The sequence below is a fragment of the Folsomia candida genome, unplaced genomic scaffold (genome assembly GCF_002217175.1).
Source record: "Folsomia candida strain VU population unplaced genomic scaffold, ASM221717v1 Fcan01_Sc012, whole genome shotgun sequence".
Classification (NCBI taxonomy): Eukaryota; Metazoa; Arthropoda; class Collembola; order Entomobryomorpha; family Isotomidae; genus Folsomia; species Folsomia candida.
The window spans coordinates 1,037,293-1,057,585 of NW_019091204.1; the positions used below are offsets into that span (position 1 = coordinate 1,037,293).

Consider the following 20,293-nt stretch of genomic DNA (forward strand, 5'->3'; position numbering starts at 1 on the left):
AAAAAAAGAGCCACTGCTTCTCTCCTCTGGTCTGGTCTCTTCTGTTCATCCACCACCACAGAGACCCACCAAATGTACCAAATTCCTCACAGAATTTCCATCCGACCCACCACCACGTCTCTCCGCTATCTTTTTCTTTCTATCCCACAACGCTTTGCTGCAGCATTGCCAGGAGAAAGTTGCCTCAATTGAGACTTACCCCATCCTTTTAACGCATGATATAATGCCACCACTTTCACTTCTGCACTGCAGTGTAGGACAGAAATCCGTGGCGAGACCACGTCCTCCTCCAGGAAAAAACTTTCTCCCCCTGCAGTCAATAGTTTGCATGCACAACGTGCCCCGTATTAAATTGGATTAAAGCCCGATACATACATATTCAATTGTCAATCTGGGAGGTTGTGCTTATTTAAATTTGGGGAAAGTTGTATTTTTAGAAGGAGGAAAAAGAAGGAAAAAGTGTCCATATTTTGTTCGGGTGAAGAAGATTTTGGGACAAGAAATTGAACGATTTTCTGTCTCCGTGACGAGCTTGTGGGAAGCGCCGGTGGGAATATTTTTTTGCTCTGAGTTTCGATTAAGAGACGGTTTTGGTTTTGATTTGGGAGTAATAGACGGTTTTTTGGGTGGGAGAAAAATAAATCGAATTTTGAGGATGAAATCGACAATTTTTGCTTTCACTTTTGAATAGTAGACTATTTTTATTTTCATTTCTGATTAATTAACTATGTTTCTTTCATTTCTGAAATCGACTATTTTTTTATTTTTATTTCGAACCAATAAACGTTTTTGAGAGAAATCCATTGAATTTTGAACCCGAAATTGGCTATTTTTTACTTTCACTTCCGATTAATCGACAATTTTTATTTACATTTCCTCAAAAATCGATTACTTTTCATTCTCATTTCTAACTAATAAACTACATATTTCATTCTAGTCGAAAGAAATTGAACTTTGACCCCTGAAATCGACCATTTTTTACTTTCACTTCCGGCAAATCGACTATTTTTGACTTTCACTTCTAACCTATCCACTATTTTTATTACCTTCACTTCCTCCCAACCCAAAATTTAGTATTGCGTGGGAGAAGGAAATTGAATTTTGAACCAAGCTGAAATCAATAAATAAATGTTTGCTCATTTTTACTTACTTACCTATTTGCTCCGTTTAGGCAGCAGACGGAGGAGAAGATGATGCCTCTAATTGTCGAGAGACCAGTTGGTTCGTCTCGTAAATAGCGGTGGAACGTGGTACGGCTGGTTAGTTGAGCTTCTTGCCCTGTAAAATTGAAAACCCACCTTAGAACAAATTCGTCCCTTGGCTGTCCTCCTCCCCACGGAATCGTCCTTCGGGCAGGATGATAATCATTTCACAGGCGGATGGAAGAACATTTTTTACCTTGTTTGTCGTCGTCTTTTCCTTGCCGAAAGGTATGTATTCAACATTTTGGTATGTAGAATTTGGTAATATTGTAAAGTTATGTAAGGGTAATGATTCTAAGAGGCAGATTTGGTTATGTAAATGAGATGGTAAAGAATTTTTGGAAAAAATTGATTAACAAGACGAATTTCATGTTTTTTAAATAATTTTGTTCGGATTAAGCGTTGAAATTATTTATTGTGGTCGTTTTTTATTGTATTTAAATGGAAGTGGTACGTGTGTACTTATCATTTTGGATAGAATTTGGCACATCCTGAGAAGTTTTGTAACCTGAGGAAATGATTATCCGGTTGAGATTCTGTTTAACGAGGTGGTAAAGGGTTTCAGGAAATATTTAATTGATTAACTGATGTCGTTCGCGTGAAGACGAGTTTTATTACTTTTTTGTCACTCTTTTCGGTTTAAACGATGACATTTATGGCAACGTTATTGGGATATGGTCGTTTTTCGCTTTACACTACTGAAGGGGTACGTGTGTAACTCTCATTCTGAGTAGAATTTGGTAATATTGCAATTTTATGTAACATGAGGTAATCATTATCTGGTTGAGATTCTATTAAAAGGAAAGTTGTAAAGAATTTGTGGAAGTAATTGATTAACAGATGTCGTAGACGCGTTTCATGGTTTTTTGTCGGTTTAAAGGATGTCATTTATTGTGACATTATTTATTTTTGTGTTCTTTTTGTCATGAAAAGTATGAACGTGTATGTAGTTCTGGTTCAGGGCAGAATTTGGTAATACAGAATTGTGAAGTTATGTAAGCCAATGATTATCCGATTGAGATTCTTTCAAAAGAGAAAGTTGTAAGGAATTTGTGGAAATAATTGATTAACTGGTGTCGTTCGCGTTGAGACGAATTTCATCGGTTTTTCTCAACTTCTTCCGTTTTAACGGCGACATTTATTGTGACATTATTTATTGTGGTCTTCTTTTGTGTGGATCCGTCCATTAAACGAGAGGGACGTGTCCAATTCTCATTCTAAGCAGAATTTGGCGACAGAAGCTTAGTTACCTAAGTGAGTAAGTGAGATGGATATATAAGTTAAGCTTTGGGAAGACGATGATTGCGCTCCTTCAGTTTTTGGCATGTCTCCACTTATTTGAACGACAAATTGTTAAGGGTAACACAATTCTGGAAATAATTGATGAACTTGGGTCGTTTTTAGGCGTCGAAAAGATTTTTTTCAGGGTTTTGTCTCTGTTTAAACGATGTCATTTGTTGGGGCATTATTTACTTATTCATTGTATGTTTGCATGCAGTACTATCAGCAGGAAATGCGACTTTGAAACATGACAAAGTTTTTGAGTCCACAAAATAGCTGTATTTCGTACTAGTGCGAGCGTAGATTTTCTTTGAATTTAGTGCATTGTTCCGTTGTGCAAATATTTGCAGGTGGAAATTAGTTGTGCGCTAATATTTTGACGTTAGTATGTACATAGTTAAACTTGACTAATCTTCATCCTGTTTCTACATAAGCTGCAGGAAATGTGAATTTTACTCTTAAAAATGTTATTACTCTTTTGTATGAATTCTAAATTAAGCAAATTGTACTAAATCCAGAGTAAAAAGTTAACGTTACTCTGGATTTTGTATAGTTTACTTAATTTAGAATTCAGACTGCATTTACTTTTCAATAGGGAAAATAACATCATTCTTTCCCGTGTGAGTTTTGTTGCTCTGTGGTTTAAACGAGGTATTTATTTTGTGACATTATTTATTGTTGCAGTATTTTTTTTCTCCAACGAAAAGAACGTTTGTAATTCTCATGTAGTGTATACCCATTTTGTGTATACAGCTGTTACCAAACTCAATATAGAGTTTGGTAACAGCTAAGTATCTGTATAAGGTTTAAAGTACTGATTACACCACTTCAGTTTTTGGCATGTCGCCAACTATTCATTTAAATGACAAATTGTGAAGGGTAAAATACGTACTTCTGGGAATAATTGATGAACTTGTGTCGTATAGGCGTTAAAATTTTCTTCACGGTTTTCTCAGCCATTCCCTGGTTTAAGCGATGTCATTTGTTGTGGCGTTTTTTGAACTTATTCATGGCATGTACTACACTCAGGAAATCGTGGTACTTACTCTCCTCAGCAGGAAATGCGACTTCACTACCAAAAAATTGTGATTCCACAAAATCGCTGGGTCTTGATTTTCTCTAATTCCGAGTACATTTTCTCCGTTGTGTAAATATTTTGGTGAAATCAATACATCTTAGCGTGACCACGAATAAGCTTCTCTCATCTCGATTTCGTTATTGTGCAGGAAACACGGATTTACACTTTTAAAAATAACGTTGCCCTTTTGAAAAGTAAATGTCGGCTGAATCCTAAATTAAGTAAACTATTCTAAATCCAGAGCAAACTTAACTTGATAAAGGGTCTAGTTTATTCTGGATTTTGTGTACATAGTTTACTTAATTTAGAATTCAGAGTGCATTTACTTTGGAAAAAGGGCAACATTATTTTTAAGAGTGTTCATAGCGAAAAAAATCATGAAACACTTTGATTTGGTAGATTCCTTAAAAAAATCAGTGAGTTTTGTCTTCATCTTAGGTTTTGACACTTATCAAATTAAGCATTTGCACTTCAAAAGGGTGGCATAATTTTTAAGAGTTTTCATACCGAGAAAAAATCACAAAATCATCAAACATTTTAATTTAGTAGATTTCTACAAAAAACAAAATCACCGAGTTTTGTTTTCAAGCGAAGTCTTGACACCTATCAAATTAAGTAGGTAACAGCGAGGTAAGATTTGCTGACGGGTGAATTAACCAAACTTTCACTCATCTCAATATCCTGCTCGCCGCTGCTGCTGAACTAACAAAGAAGAAAGAAAGCAGAACCTTTGATCAATAAAATCTGTTTCTTCTTCTTCTTCTCCTTTGTTGGAAAGTTTTAGAAGAAAATGTAAATTTTCTCGGAAATCACGGGACTCTCAGTCTGCACAATTTCACTCATTTTAAACGGCCGTGTTGAAGTTGTGTCATTTATTATTCAACGTAATGCAGACTTACAGAGGTCGGAGGCCAACCGTAGAAGTTGGTAGACTCGGGAGAGTAGGAAGTATTAAATACATATGTACATAGTGGGAGGAAGTGGAGAAGCTACTTATTGGGATGGATTTGTCTGTCCGGCGGTTTATCCGTATATCGAATCTATCGAAGGTAAATCATTAGTTTGATTTCGGCTTCGGATATGGGTATCCGGCTGTCACATGGGCAAAGAAATGTGGATAGAACAAAAGATGGACAGGCTAAAAGATGGACATAAATTTAGATGACAAAAATATATGCACAAGCTAATTGCGTTCAGTGACATAGTTTCAACTCTTTGTATCATTTCTCATACGGAAGATGGACAGTCAAAAAACCGGACACAATTTTACAGGAAAGAAAAGACAAAATCTGGACATTTTTCATTCGGGACTGCTTTCTCTATATGTTTTAGCAGTAACGCTACGTTTTCATTTAATGCCTCTGTCATTGCCTTGTCCATGTCCATGTATTGTCTTTTCATCATACATACTTTACGTGTCCACGTTTTGTATGTACTTGTTTAACCTACATATCCTATTACTGTCCGCCTTTTCAATCCAGAATTTGTACCTTTTCCCTCTCGCCCCTTCCTTACACCTGTTCTCCCCGAATTTACTTTGCCTCCTATCCCCTCGAGAGCCCCGACCTAATCAAATACGACAAACTAACACCCACCCTGCACCTTGTACATACATACATACAAACTACATCCATGCATAGACACCGATAGACTAAAATTGTAATCCTTCTCGCCTCCTGAGCTCGCAAACTCGGAGGGTCCCCGTCTGGGGAAAAGTCCATGAAGTTGAACGATATTAATGGACAAAGTTTGTCTGCGCTACGACTACGCAGATATTGTCGTCGGCGTCATGCATACAATAGAATTTATGAAAATTGGCACATTCACGTCAAATTCACTTCGGTGGGAACACGGGCTGAATAAAGTTGTAATTTTTCAACCTTAATTTGGCAGGAGACAAAATTACGTCGTTTCGTTAGTTGAGTGGTGTCGAGTTCATTTGCATATTAGAAATGAGTATGTACAATTAAAACCTCTTATCCTTAACTTTTTTCAAACAGCTCAATAAAATTGATGTCAAAAAGTTCGCAAATCCCGTGCAAATAATAACTGCAGAACTTTTCAAATGAAAACGAATTGATTTCTTTACTTTTTCCCTCAAAAGAATCTTTGCAACCTTCGCAAAATCTTGTGTAATTAAATTTTAATTGGCAATAAAAACTAATTGATTTCATTATTTTTTCCATCTCAAAGAATCTTTCCAAAATTCCCAAAATCATGTGCAAAAAAATATTAATTGCGAATAAAAACAAATTGATTTCTTTAAGTTCTTTAAAAATCCTTTCAAACTTTTTTAAATGAAGTTTTTACGAATTTTGAAATAAAATTCGTAAAGTCTTATGCAAGTAAATAATAATTGCAAGTAAAAACTGATTAACTTTTGCCTGAAAATCGTTCCAAAATTTTCAAAATCTTGTGAAAATTATTAATAATTTCAACTTAAAACTAATAAATTTCATCTTTTTTTCCTTCACAGAATCTCTGCAAGGTCCCAACGAGCGGCGATTATTGAGTGATTTATTTGACAGATATAACTCGTTAGAACGACCCGTAGCGAACGAGTCTAGTCCACTCGTGCTCAATTTTGGCTTAACTTTGATGCAGATAATTGACTTGGTAAGTAATTAGTGTCACTCATAATTAATTAAAATTGCCCTTTCATCCTCATCGTGGAGGCAAAAATATTGTTCCGTACGCCATAACTGATTAGATTTAGGGCAAATTGAATTTTCATCTTTAATGGATTTATTCGTTCCGCATACAGATTTACTATTTTGCAAAACAGCAAACTTTACTGGGAAATTACAAGCTTTTTCCATTAAAGAGAATGAACAAAATGTGTAACTTTTAATATTTATTAGCAACTTTTTGAAGGCAAACATTGCAAATTATTAGGCAGAAATGGTGACGATATTGTGTCCCAGATACATAAAATTATTTCTTAATTAAGGCAATTGACGTAGATCTTGGTAACCTTGTAAAATCGGGAAATTTTGTGAAATCATTTTGCAAACTTTATAAAAGAAAAATACGTACTTCCTTAATCTGAGTAGGTTTTCCAAAATTTATAAGCAAATTTCCTTTGAAATGTTTGTGAAATTTTGTAAAAGTTTGGAAGTTTAAAAAATTTTACGAATTTTACACTGTTATAACAGTGTAAAATTCGTAAAATTCTTTAAACTTCACGCATGGCTTACTAACATGTTAGTAAGCCATGCGTGAATTGCGTTAAGTTTTTTTTACACACTGCACGAACAACGAGTGAATACCCCCAAAAGCAAATTTTACATGAAATAAATAATACGGAAATTCACACAGTTCTTGCTAACTTTGTAACATTCATAAATTTTGTAAAATAATTTTTCAAACTTTTACACACAAAATAAACGCCTCTGATCTGTGTAAGTTTACTAAAATTTGCAAGCTAGTTTCCTTCAAAATATTTGTACAATTTTGTTAGTTTACAGAATTTATGGATTTTACAAAGTTACCAGGGCCTGACAGGTGAATTTTCACGTCACTTACGAAATTCGTTACCTACCTAAATAAATTTCGTAACTTGTGTACGAACCATTTTATGACGCAAATCGAGTTTGTCGCAATAAAACAAATTAAAACTTAAGAAGGTCAGGTTACGAATGAAAAAGTATTTTTTGCTTTGTATGTTTTCGAAACTTTCGTAAAAGCAAAGTTACCTGAGAAAACTTTGTAATTCTTGCAAACTTGCGGAGCGAATTGCGGTCTACATACTTTCACTCAACTCACATTGTCACCTTAGGCATCTCTTTGTCTGAAAGCAATGTTTTCAGAAATCGGGAAAAATTGAGATTTTAATTTTCAAAATAATTAACTAAAATTTCTAAGAGGTTTAGAATTATGAAACATTTGTAAATTTTGAGAACATTTTATAAATCTTGAAGGTTATGAAACTAGTTGAGGTTTTCTTTTAGTTTCATTTAGAAGCAATGTTTTCAGAAATTGGGACATCATTGAAATTTCAATATTCAAAATAATTAAAAAATATCCAAGAATTTTAGAATCACGAATTTTTTCAAAATTTTGAGAATTTTTTAAAAATCTCAAGCTCGAATTTCACCCATATTTTCACATCTTAAGTTTTTCTATATTTCAGCTTCATTTGAAAGCAAGGTTTTCAGAAATTGGGGCAGAACTGAAATTTCAATTTTCAAAATGCTTACTTAACTAGGGTTTCCAAAAGATTTAGAATCTTGCATACATATTTACAACACTTGAATTTTCGCTTATTTTCACCCTTTAATTTACATTTCTCTTCCTCCTAAAAAGTATTGTTTTCAGAATTTTAAAGCTCGAAATTCCCCAAATCTAAAATTTCCATGTGTGTAAATATTTGCAGGATGAGAAAAATCAAATACTTATAACGAATACGTGGCTCAATTTGGTACGTGACTCTTTTTTACAACAACTTCTTTCGCCCCTTTAAATAAATAAATGCATTTTGAAAATGGCGTGTTTGACTCCCTTTTCTTCCGCCGCAGGAATGGAACGATGTGAATTTAAGTTGGAATGAAAGCGATTACGGAAACATGACGAATTTACGCATCCCGCCACACAGGATTTGGAAACCGGATGTGTTAATGTACAACAGGTAGGTGATTTCACGCCAAGTTTTAGAAATTCAGGTTAGCATTGTTCAGAAAATTTTCGATTTGTTTAAGGAAAGAACACCATATTTTCAAGTTTTTATTTTACAGAGAAAGTATGATCGTTTGTGATCAAAGGGCGGAAATGTATGAATTTATGTACTTTCAACTTTTTCGTTTGAGCATGAACGACCGTCAAACTTTGTAGGTGTGTTCACTAACTCTGATAGATAAGTAGATCAAAAAAGTTTCAAAATATCCGTACATATTTTTACATATTGAAATATTGGGGGTTAACCTAACCCAGATAACCACCACGCACAGATAACCCTCAGACCACGAACTACGCCATAAAGAATATCCCACATTCTGATATTTGAATTTTTGTTTTGCGTCACTCGAAACTCGACTTTCTTTACTTTCACTTCGGTTTCGGAAAACTACTTTCACTTCCGATAGATATTTCCGGCTTGTAGTACAAAAGACAAACACATTTCAGCGATTTTTTCGTAACTACAGATTAATATGTACATGTCCAGGAATTGTAGACAATTGCATGTGCATAAATAACGTGACCAATTATAATTTAGTTGCAACGATCTTATAAATAAGGCGGTTCAAATTTTTATTAGTGAGTTAATAAGTATCCTTACATACTTACAACATCCCAGTTTTGTCCTCCTTTGTCTGGCAGTGCAGATGAAAAGTTTGATGGCACGTTCCCAACGAAACGTGCTCGTTAAAAAAATACATGTTTCCCCGATTTTCCGCAAAGATGTATGCACATATCCGCCATCTGTTTATACATAATTCTTGTTACATGTACGCAAATAACACGACCAATTATAAGTTAATTATATCAATCTAATTAATAAGAATGTACATTAACATTCTGCTCGTTACAATGGGTAAGTTAGGATTCGGTCGGAAAGTAAAGAAACACTTGAAAAAGTATATTTATTTGTCTGAAAGAAAAATTGTCACTGAGTTGGAACGCGGTAGTTTTGTAGTCCATGCGATTGACTATCCAAATCAGAAAACCGGAAGTCGATATCTCGATTAGTTCAAAAATGAGAACAAAAAATTCAGAGGAACTCGCAAAAAAATTTTGCCACTACTACGAAAAAGTGTGCGAGCGCATCCGGATAATGGTTAATAGCCACTTCGAAAAAGAAAAAAATCATAATGGGGCAATTTGCAGAGTTTTAGATATGTATGAGGGGAGGAGGAATGCTGAATTCAAAAAATTAAAAAATCGCCCTGCTCGTGTAGCGACCCCCAAAGTGATACGTAGAGTTCAGAAGGAAAACAAAAATAACCTTGGGATATCAGATAGTAATTTGGGCTACAAATTGAAAATATCAAAATTAAGTTTACATGACATTAAACCTACGAAGTTGGGGGTCAAATCCTATAGGGCGACACCTGCACCAAAGTACAACCAAGGTCAGCAAAAAAGAGCAAACCCCAACTCTCGGCAGATTGCTGAAAAACGAGTCAAGCAAAACATGCCCGTGATTCTGGTCATGAATGATGAGACCAATTGCTCGAATGATCCAGATGAAGTCCCTGGGAGGAAGTACTACGCATATACTAATAAGAAAACGTTTAAAGATTCCTTCAAATACACGCCCAAGTCAAAATTCCCCATAAAGCACATAATCGGGCAAGCATTGGACTCATTGGGGGACGTCTCAAAGCCGTTCGTGACCACAGCCACCATGACCTCGGAAAGATATCTGAACGATTGTGTAAAGTAGATCTTGATCCCCTTTATCAATAATCGTAATGTACTTTTCTGACCAGACACAGCAACATGTAATTCTTCAAAAGTTGTTCTGGACTTGTTGCGGTCGAAAAAAATCGATTTTGTTGCAGAAAAGGAATATGCTCCCTACGTCCCTCGGGCAAGACCAGTTGAACGATTTTGGGCATTATGCAAGAGAGAATATAGTCGTCGAACAAAACCACCCAAAAACTTGGTAAGATTCCGTCACATTTGGACAAACACCTCAAAAGTGGTAGCGAGAAAGAGTGGCAAAGCACTTCTGGTGACCGCGAGGCAAATAATTCGCCAGATAGGAAGGATGGGGGTCTATGGACCATATGAAGCAAAAAATTGAACGATAAGGACCTTGTTCTTAACCCTTAAAAGTGTCATTGGAATTAATTAAGTTTTCCGGATTTTACAGGCATTTTTCAAATGTTTCTTTACTTTCCGACCGAACCCTACTAACCGTAGTTTCTTCCTCATTTGGCAGTGCAGATGAAAAAGTCTAACGGACGTGATCCTTTAAAATATACATACTTACACATTTCAGCGATTTTTCGCAAACAAATAAATATCCGCCCTCTGTTAATAAATAACTCCTGTTGCATTTAAATACATACATAGCATGATCAATTATAATTTAATTTCCACAATCTTATAAACAAAATAACTTCAAATTGTGGTCGTTACAATGGGTGCGTTACTACAGATTCGGTACTTCCTATTTTGGCAATGCAGATAAAAAGTTCGCTGGCAAGTGTCCAACGGACGTGGTCGTTAAAAGCATACACATTCCAGACATTTTCTATAAATATGTACATATCCGCCCTCTGTTTATAAATAATTCCTGTTGCATGTAAAATGATCAATTATAATTTAATTAGAATAATCTTATAAACAAGAGAAGTATATCAGTATAAATTGTGGCTGCGTTACTATATGTAGCTCAGTTTTCTCCTCTTTCGGCAGTGCAGATGAAAGGTTTGATGGCACGTTTCCAACGGACATGACCCTTAAAAAATATCTACATACTTCGTCTATTTTGCGTAAAAATGTACATATCCGCCCTCTGTTCTGCTAATAAATAATTCCTGTTGCATGTAAACAAAACGATCAATTATAATTTAATTATAAGAATCTTATAAATAAAATGTGTATAAATTGTGGTCGTACGTAACTCTATCCCCGTTTTTCTTCTCTCTTTTGGCAGTGCCGACGAAAAGTTTGATGGCACGTACCCAACGAACGTGGTGGTGAAAAGCGACGGAAATTGTTCCTACATCCCTCCAGGCATTTTTAAGAGCACGTGCAAAATCGACATCACTTGGTTTCCCTTCGATGAACAAAAGTGCGAGATGAAATTTGGCAGTTGGACTTATGACGGGGCTCAGGTACATAAGTTTCTTTCTTTTTTTGCACACATACATGTTGGAAATACAAAAGAGCATCATTTTTTTTATATAAAGAGTTTCACTCTATCTCCACTTTTCAGCTGGATCTGCAACTGATCTCGGAGGATGGCGGAGACATAAGTGGATTCGTTAAGAATGGAGAATGGGATTTGAAAGGTATCAGGTTTCTGGGAAATTTAAGAACTTTTAAGAAAAAAAAGATGTAGCTTGTTCTTCGAATTTGGTACAAATGGGGGTACTCACTTGACTCGCAAATCTTATAAGTAACGGTTCGTACTTATCAAAATAAATTGCCTATTTATTGTCGAAAGTTTGCAACGTAAAAACTTTTTCTTTGGAAGCGATGGGGTTTTCTGCGATGCTGTTAAGGGTTTTGCGAAATTATTTGCATATTTTGCAAACTATTTTCTAAGTGAGTTGAGATGGGAAAAGTGAGATGTTGACGTGAATACACTATGAAATCTGATATAGTCAGGCATGTATTGATTTCTCGGTATTATGTAGAAGTGGCTTCCACGTGGTATTAAAATTGGGTATAACAGTGGTAAAAATTTTGCTACAGATATGGTCAAAATTGAATACCAAGCTATATATTACTAAACCGAATTATTTATAAATACCACTTTTTGGTACAGTCATACATGCATAAGTACCGTATGGTAATATTGTTATATTGGATTTCTAAGAGTGTACCAAAATAAATTGCCTATTTATTACGGAAAGTTTTCGACACTTAGTAAAAACTTTTTTTTTCTGGGAGACGATTGGAATTTATTTGCAAACAATATGCTATTATTTATTTCACGAACTATATTATGATCGAGTTGCGATAAGTACGAAATATGAGATGTTGAAAAGAGTGTTTTAGCCCACCTGCAAATTTTGAAGTTAACATGAACGTCAGTATTATTAAAAATTCGCAAATAAAAACACAATTAATCATTCATATTCGTACTTTTTCAGGTCTTCCAGCTACGCGAACTGCGCAATATTATGACTGCTGTCCCAGCCCGTATGTCGACATTACGTTTGTCATTCACATCCAGAGAAGAACTCTCTACTACTTCTCAAACTTGATTGTAAGATATAATTCATAATTAAGATTATTAATTAATTCCAATTAATGAGTATTAAATATTTAAGAATTTACTTGGAAATCATTACTGATAATTCTCACTTTTGTCTCATTTTTCCCCTTCGTCACTTTGACAAACAATTGTGACCCGTTACTGGAAATAGATTCCATGTATGTTCATCATTATTTATATCTGCATAGTCAAATATTCAAATTGCAGTGAAAAAAATTTGCATAATGTTTGCAATTTTTAGGTGTATTGATCGCGTCCATGGCCGTTCTTGGATTTACACTGGTATTTTTATATTTAAATCTCTAACGTATCAAATTGTAATGATTTTCTACATTATTCATATTTTGGCGCGACTTTTTAACCTGGATATTTTATATTGTGCAAAATTTTTTTGTACATTAAAAAATCTGCACTTTTTTATAAACAGCCTCCAGACTCTGGTGAAAAATTATCTTTGGGTAAGTTGCTATTTGATTTTGGATTTTAAAACCGGTTCACGTTCCGTTTTCCGTGTCACCACCGGTAAAACCGATTTTCTTTCCTTTAACCCGATAAAAAATCGGGGTTTTAGCCCGAACTACGAGATATATTGCAAACAATGAATTTTGAAAGGGAACGTCAAGTCACACCATAAATCAGTGTCACGCTATGACGTGTAACGTCATAAATCAATTGCAGTGGTTTTTCCTTACGCGGTTTAAACAGCACATGACGCCATTTGTGGGGTTGGAAAGTTTGTAATGTGGTAGAAACATGCCACAAAGTCATGTGAAATGAAATTTTAAGAAATGACACTGAAGGAATTTTGAAATTTGGTATTTATGAAAATGTGTTTCCTAAGACATAAATCATAAAATATGTTTCCGAGCCTACCGCGGAAGTTTCTACTGTATTATTAAAAACTTATGTCATTCTTCCAGGTGTCACAATCCTGCTTAGTTTAACCCTCTTCTTGAACATGGTGGCTGAAACGATGCCGGAAACTTCAGGTGGGTATTTTTCGAAAATATTCTACTTGGGAAATTTCATATTTATGTATGTATTTATGTAACGACATGATTCCTTCTTTTCGTAGATGCCGTCCCACTCTTGGGTTTGTTTGTTTACAATTATTGAACGTGTTCAGGAAGCCTTCGTACAAATATCCTTAGTATTCTTAGTATTCTTCTTCAGTGGCCGCAGAAGCTGTGGGGACATCTGGGGGCATCAACATTGTAGAATAGGGGGATGGGTTCCTGTAACACGGGAAGGTGATGGGGACATTAAATAAACATTGGGAACATTGTCCCTCTGTCAACACGCTTCCGCAGCCACTTTTCTTCGTATCGTAAAATATTTTACGAACTTTTTGTTACCGGGATAAGATTTTGTCGTTAAAAATTCGCTTTACCAAGGTTACTTTTTACGGAGCTTCTTATCGTGGTAAAATATTTTAGAATACTGCGGATATCAAGACAATTCTGAATACCCTCATTATAATTATAATATTCAGTTAGATAATTAATTCATTTGATTGTCAAGGTACGTACTTTAATTGCATCATGTTCATGGTGGCGTCCTCCGTGGTGTCGACGGTTCTTGTCTTGAACTACCATCACCGCGCGGCGGACACGCATGAAATGCCGGAATGGGTAAGCTGTAAATCTGGTTGGATTTAATAATTAATAATTTATGCATTTAGGGTAACTAAGCCTAAATCATTACGTAAATTATTTAAATTATAATTGTTCAAATCTGATTGTGCTGAATATTTACTTTCACTTTCTTTAATCATGGCGCTAACTGGTTTATTCCTTGCCCGCTTAGATTCGCGTCCTTTTGCTCCAATGGCTCCCCTGGCTTTTGCGAATGAGTCGACCAAACGACCGAATCACGCTGATGACAATAGCTGCCTCTGCGCAGACGCGGGATGAAATGCGCGAGCTAGAGATGAAAGACATGTGCTCACAAAGTCTCATGGCGAACGTGCTTGGTAATTCTATTTAAGTATTTATTTAGTAATTCTAAGAATTTGTGTTTTTTAAATAGGTAAATTAGTTTGAAAATTGCTTTTACTTTAGTTTTATTATCAGTTCCTTAAATTTTTAAAAATTAATTAATTAACATAAGTTTGTTTTAAATTAATGTTGAAAAAACCGCAGACATGGACGACGATTTGCGCCCTACTGCTGGTCAATATGCGACGCAAGGGTATCGATTTGGTGGTTCGCAACATCGCGCCCCATTTGCCGGAGATCACTGTCCGTTTCTGGGGCGACGTGAAGTCTCCCAAATCCTTAAAGAGATCAGAATTATTACAAAGAAGCTTCGTGAGGTATGTATGCCAATCATTTTCAGAAACCAAATTACTTGCAAGAAGCTTGTGGAATGTAATTAATTCCTAATTTCTGAAAGCTCTTAAGTAATTAATTATTAATCCTTTGTCTTACATACTAATCTCCGCTGTGATCAGGTGTATGTATGCTAGAGAAATTCTTACACATTTATCTACCTCACCCTAAATAACTTGGAGACAAATCTTCACCCGGGGAGGTATATAGTGTACATAGTCCGACCATAAGTTCCCGTGAATGCATTTCCGGTGATAAAGCCCAAAGTATTAGAGCTATCTGATAGAAATTTTTGTGGATGAACAAGGTATTAATCTTGTTTAGAAATCATAACTTCGTTTTCACAATTTCCTCCACGGGCTTGTACACAAGACATAAGTCGTGGCGAAAACTGCTCGATCGCGGCACGCACGGATTTCCTGGGAAAAGCGCCAGATCTTCAGTAAGTGCGACCTCAGCCCTTCCACACTTGGGTGAAATTTAGAGCATACTTGTACCTATAATTTTGACCACCAGTCATAATTTAGGGGATTAAGGTCTGCAGATACTGAGCCAGGGTTACAAGTGATATATATCACTGAGTGAGATTTAGTGAGATTTAATGATATATATCAATCATCTCACTTGGGGCTGAGTGAGAAATATGAGAAATAATGAGATAAACTTGTAGTTCATGACCACATCCGCTAGGTGGCGCTAGTGCATGGCTCATAAATCTCACTAAATCTCATATTTCTCATGTCTCACTATTTCTCATTATATCTCAGTGAGCTGAGATTTCTGCAACCCTGTACTGAGCACCGTTCTACGGATGAAAAAAGTCATGAAAATTCGTCTGAAGCCAGTTTTGGACAATTTTGCACCTTGCGCAGGAACAGAGTCTTGTTGAAAGGTCCAATGTCGATTTTCGGAGGGTCCAGGGTTCAGGTTATTAACGTTTGGCTTTAGGACACTCTGAAAATAATTCTTGGCTTCAACTTGTACCCTTTGCGATAAAAAACAGAGATTTCATTTCTCCAGCCAACTTGCTCCCATGCACACCACGGTGATGACTTCGTATTGACTTCCGCATCCTTATACGGATGTCAGACTTCTGTACAACAAATATCTGGCCTTTTTTTCTATTAAATTTTTTGCCAACGGTGAAAAGTCTGAAATACTTTTGGCACGAAAATTGGCGCGTACCACGATCAACCTGTGGCCGTCACGAGTTATGTCTTGTCTAATTGCCCGTGGACGAAATCTTGACACAGAAGTTATGATTTCTAAACAATATTAATAGCTTCTTAATCCATAAAAATTTCGAACAGATAGCTCTAATACTTTGGGATTTATTACCGGAAATGCATTCACGAGAACTTGTGACCCCACTATGTAAGCAGTCCTCATTTTTGGGTGATTATTAAGGAGACGTTTTGTCACAAAGGGACTGGGCAGAAAGCATGTAATCGATTTGAGGGAGGTAAGGGTCAAGGAATCCAATCCTTACCATGTTAATTATAAGATGGGGCGTATAGGTCACAGCGAATAGGTAGGGGTCAAAATTTCCCGAAAATCGATCACATTCTTTAAGTACGGCCCCAAAATAAGTCAAAAACTCAGGTACAAGACAGGACGTGCCTACATATAAAAGAATTCAATATTTTATGAAAAAAATTTGATGCTCGGATAATAATAATGTTCATTTTTTTTAAACATGACTTGACGATGTTTGGTACACGAGTTTTTGACTTATTTTCCTCAGGGGACAAAATGTCTCATTAATCATTGTCCAAGATAAAGCACTATAAAGCACTCCTGGGTTGACCAAGTAATTTAGAGTGTCGTCATCACATTTTAGCAAAGAGCTTTCAAAATTCCTTTGAAATTTTCGGTGCAAATATTCGATTATTTTTTTTCAGGACAAGGACGACCTGGTGTTGACGAACGAATGGAAATTTGCAGCGATGGTGATGGATCGAGTCTGCCTCATTGTGTTCACCCTCTTCACCATTGTGGCCACAATCGGTGTCTTATGTTCTGCTCCCAGGGTATGCAAATTAGACAAAACTGCGAAATGCTACACTCTTAAAAATAACGTTTCCCTTTTTGAAAATTAAATACACTCTCGACTTTACATTAAGTAAACTGTAATAAATCCGGGGTAAACTTTACTCTTTTAAGAATAAAGTTTACTGCGTTAACTTGATTTCAAGTTATTAACTTGAAGTTAACGTTACTCTGGGGAAAATGGGGACACAAACCATGTTCCACCCGGATTATTTATTGGCCACTTCAGTTTAAAAGACCAACTCATTGGGAACATCACTTTGTGCAAGATTTGCGCAGATGCGCGAAATTCAGAGAATTCCGAGTACCGCAAATACGAAAAAAGCTTGATTTTCGAGTAGAATTTGTGCACCGCGGGAGCATGTCGGACTTTTCATGTATTAATTTCTCATGAAAACCGAGCGTTTTTGCGAATTTGTGGCGCCCGAAATTCTCTGAATTTCGCACATTTGGGCAAACGTCACACAAAATGATGTTTCCAATGAGTTTGCCTTTTAAACTGAGGTGATAAAAACATAATCTGTGTAAAATATGGTTTCCACTCCAATGGTTAGCTTCTAAAACATAGAATTACAAAAGGCGTTAGGTGATGGTTTTGACGAATTCGCGGGTGAATATCTCTGACAGGGAGTAGAATTTTGAAGTGATTTTTGGTAGACTGCAAGATAATACTCTCAAAAAGGTATTTCCAAAATTTTAAGGTGATAGCTTAAAAAATGACACCTCCAGTGTCCTCAGAGTTGGAGGGTGCCGTAAAAACACTTTCCAAACTTAAGTACTCGTATAGCATAATAACCTAAGAGGTCAGAGGTGAATTGTTCTTAATATTATAACCCTAGATAATCATTGGATGTAATAATAAAAGAATCCACAATGAATTACATAACGTTGGCCTTCCATTGTCAATGAAATTTTTCCATGAAAAGTGATAAATCGGATCGTGCACGGGAAAATTGACCTGCTGACCTTGAATGCAGACCCACTGGGTCAAATGAAGATTGAGGGTAAAGCTGGAAGTGTCCTGAGTAATATTAAACAAAATAGTTAAGATTTTGAGTAAACAGTCTTGGAGAAGGACCCAAGCTAATCAGCTGACGGGGAATCATAAAAAACTCGTAAACTAATTTGGAAAATTAATGGTCAAATTTTGTTGAAAATAAATTTTAATAACGTTTTTGTGTCCCCTGCTACAGAACTATTTTGCCTACAAGGTACAAGTGACAAAATAATAAAATTACCAAGTTTTGGTTAGTTAAATTATTTTTGAAGTTCAACCTTGATGACGACGGCAACTTTTCCAAAAATTTTATTGGGTTTGATGAAAACTCATTTCGTGGGGTGTAACCACTTATCAAAATTTAATCAAAAATATTTACAGTGCAATATACTATATGTACCTTGGATAAAAACAACGTTAGGGATTTTTAGAATCAAAGTCCTAAAATGTGGGGGCCTTAAAAGTCGAGGAGTTGCGTTAACGAGAGCATTCCATTAGGACAAGTATGAAGCTAGACTACAAAAGTGACTTAAAAGATAAGCATGAGACAAAAATGGTTTTATATAGTGAAAAGTATGCTAAGTCTCTTGATAATACTCGCAAAGACGATTTTTGCATCAGGACCTAAGAAAAAAATCTTTTGTTCAACGCCATTTTATAAGAACACTGGTTTGGAAAACTAAAAAAGGACACCTCTCTATATTTGACCTTCCCTCATTTCGCAGAGTACACAAAACCGGAAGCCAGACATGTTTACCTATAGTTTGAGACACGGGCTTTCACATAAAAAATGTTAGAAATCTCTACAACTAAAAACCATCCCGCAATCAAAATATGAATTCGTCAAAACCATGTCCTAACGCCTTTTGTAGGAGTGTATTTACTATTCAAGAGGGTAACAATATTTTTAAGAGTGTACTGTTCATGTCAAATCCTACAAATCAAACCCGTTGACAGTTTTATCTATGTAATTAAATTTATGTTTCACCCTTCTTTGCAGCCACTCTTATCTTGAAAGTTGGTCAACTTAATTTACGACAACGTCTTCTCTGGAACTTACTTCTGAACAAGAAGAATTTCGAATAATTTTCGTGACGGAATTGTTCTTTCAAAAAATGAGTTTAAATAGGACTTAAATATGTATGTAACCGTTTCAATAATACTGTGAAAATTTGTTGGGATTTCCACGTTTTATGGTTAAGACCTGATAATTTACTAAATGGTGCGAAAAAATGCGGAAAAAATGGCACAGATTTAAATACCGGTTTTTGATGAAACCTGGCAAAATTGTGGGGGTACATACTCACGTCGACATCTCAACCTAACTCAAATAGCAAAATATTTGCGAAAAAAATTGGGTAAATTTTGCAAGGAAAAATCAGACATGGTTTTTAACCAGCAAGTTTTGCGAAATTTAGCAAATTTTGTGAAAATTATGGAGGTACTCACGTCGGCGAATTATTTTGCGTCGCAACTCCATAATCGCGAAATAAAAACATGCTGGGTCAATTTTGCGAATCAAAATCGCACATTATTTTTAACATGAAAGTTTTGTAACACCATGCAAATTTCGTAAAATTTTTGGCAAATATGCCAAATTTTCGAACAGGTTTAAGTGAGTACCCCCCAATTTATGAACATCTGTGTCCATGAAAATGGCTTAATTTTCGAGGGGAGAGTTTTACCTTATAACTTTAGCCTTCTTCTAATGCCTCATTTATACTGATTAAATTTATATTTTAGAAAATTTAAAAATTTTAGAAAATTTAGTAAATAATTCAAATGACAAGAAGCTTATGTATTTCATACCGTTTGTAGCTTACATATGTATGGAAATTTAGAAAGGTAAAAATCTTGTGATAAAAAACATTGGAAAAAAATCTCATGGAAATTTATTACGTACAAAGTTTACTTTGTAATTGTGTGTGTTTGTCTTGCCGATTCATGATTCAGGGTGTAATTATAAATGATTCAATATTATGCATATGACAAGCAGGTAGAAACGATAAGTACGTCCAAAATTGGATGGGTTTTTCGCATACATCAATAAAGCTAGAAAAATACTTAATTTAAATATGCAAATGCAACGTAATTAAGTAACTCAATCAAAAATGCGATTATAAATATCTAAGTACTCCAGATAATGAATTGTTGCGAATACATAAAGTGTAGAAATTAAATGTGAAATTACGTATGTTTGATTTATATAATAAATAATAATGTTTTTCAAAAGCATGTATACTTTTGTAGTCGTTTTTTGTGCAAAGAATATGTATACATATTGTTTCCTGCTTCCCGCGATATTGACGAATAACGATTTAAAATTCCGGTGTATTTCACACATAACGAACATTTGGATAGCTCACAATAATTGATAACTCACTTTGACCTTGCTGGGTTCGGATATGTATCGAAAATTTTGAGATGCGATATCTCAGCAGTGCTCATATTTATAAACACGCT

The 20,293-nt window shown here is 35.4% G+C and overlaps 1 protein-coding gene across 1 annotated transcript; it reads left to right on the forward strand.

Annotated features, from left to right (window-relative positions):
* Positions 1–20,062, forward strand: LOC110855477 (neuronal acetylcholine receptor subunit alpha-7). Its single transcript, XM_035855946.1, has 18 exons — positions 1–547; positions 1,172–1,430; positions 6,038–6,177; positions 7,937–7,981; positions 8,079–8,188; positions 11,165–11,345; positions 11,447–11,522; positions 12,330–12,445; positions 12,606–12,612; positions 12,696–12,736; positions 12,882–12,912; positions 13,375–13,443; positions 13,530–13,547; positions 13,976–14,085; positions 14,261–14,426; positions 14,596–14,768; positions 16,686–16,814; positions 18,831–20,062. Exons 2-18 carry the CDS (start codon positions 1,358–1,360, stop codon positions 18,843–18,845), a joined length of 1,500 nt encoding a protein of 499 aa, XP_035711839.1. The 5' UTR covers positions 1–547; positions 1,172–1,357; the 3' UTR covers positions 18,846–20,062.
* The last annotated feature ends 231 nt before the right edge of the window (positions 20,063–20,293 follow it).

Bases quoted from the DNA above. Each gene is read 5' to 3' on its own strand.
- LOC110855477 (XM_035855946.1), top strand. From the start codon at position 1,358: ATGATAATCATTTCACAGGCGGATGGAAGAACATTTTTTACCTTGTTT. The intron at 8,189-11,164 runs GTAGGTGATTTC...CTCTTTTGGCAG, and splicing joins GATGTGTTAATGTACAACAG to TGCCGACGAAAAGTTTGATG. The intron at 14,086-14,260 runs GTAAGCTGTAAA...TTGCCCGCTTAG, and splicing joins CGCATGAAATGCCGGAATGG to ATTCGCGTCCTTTTGCTCCA.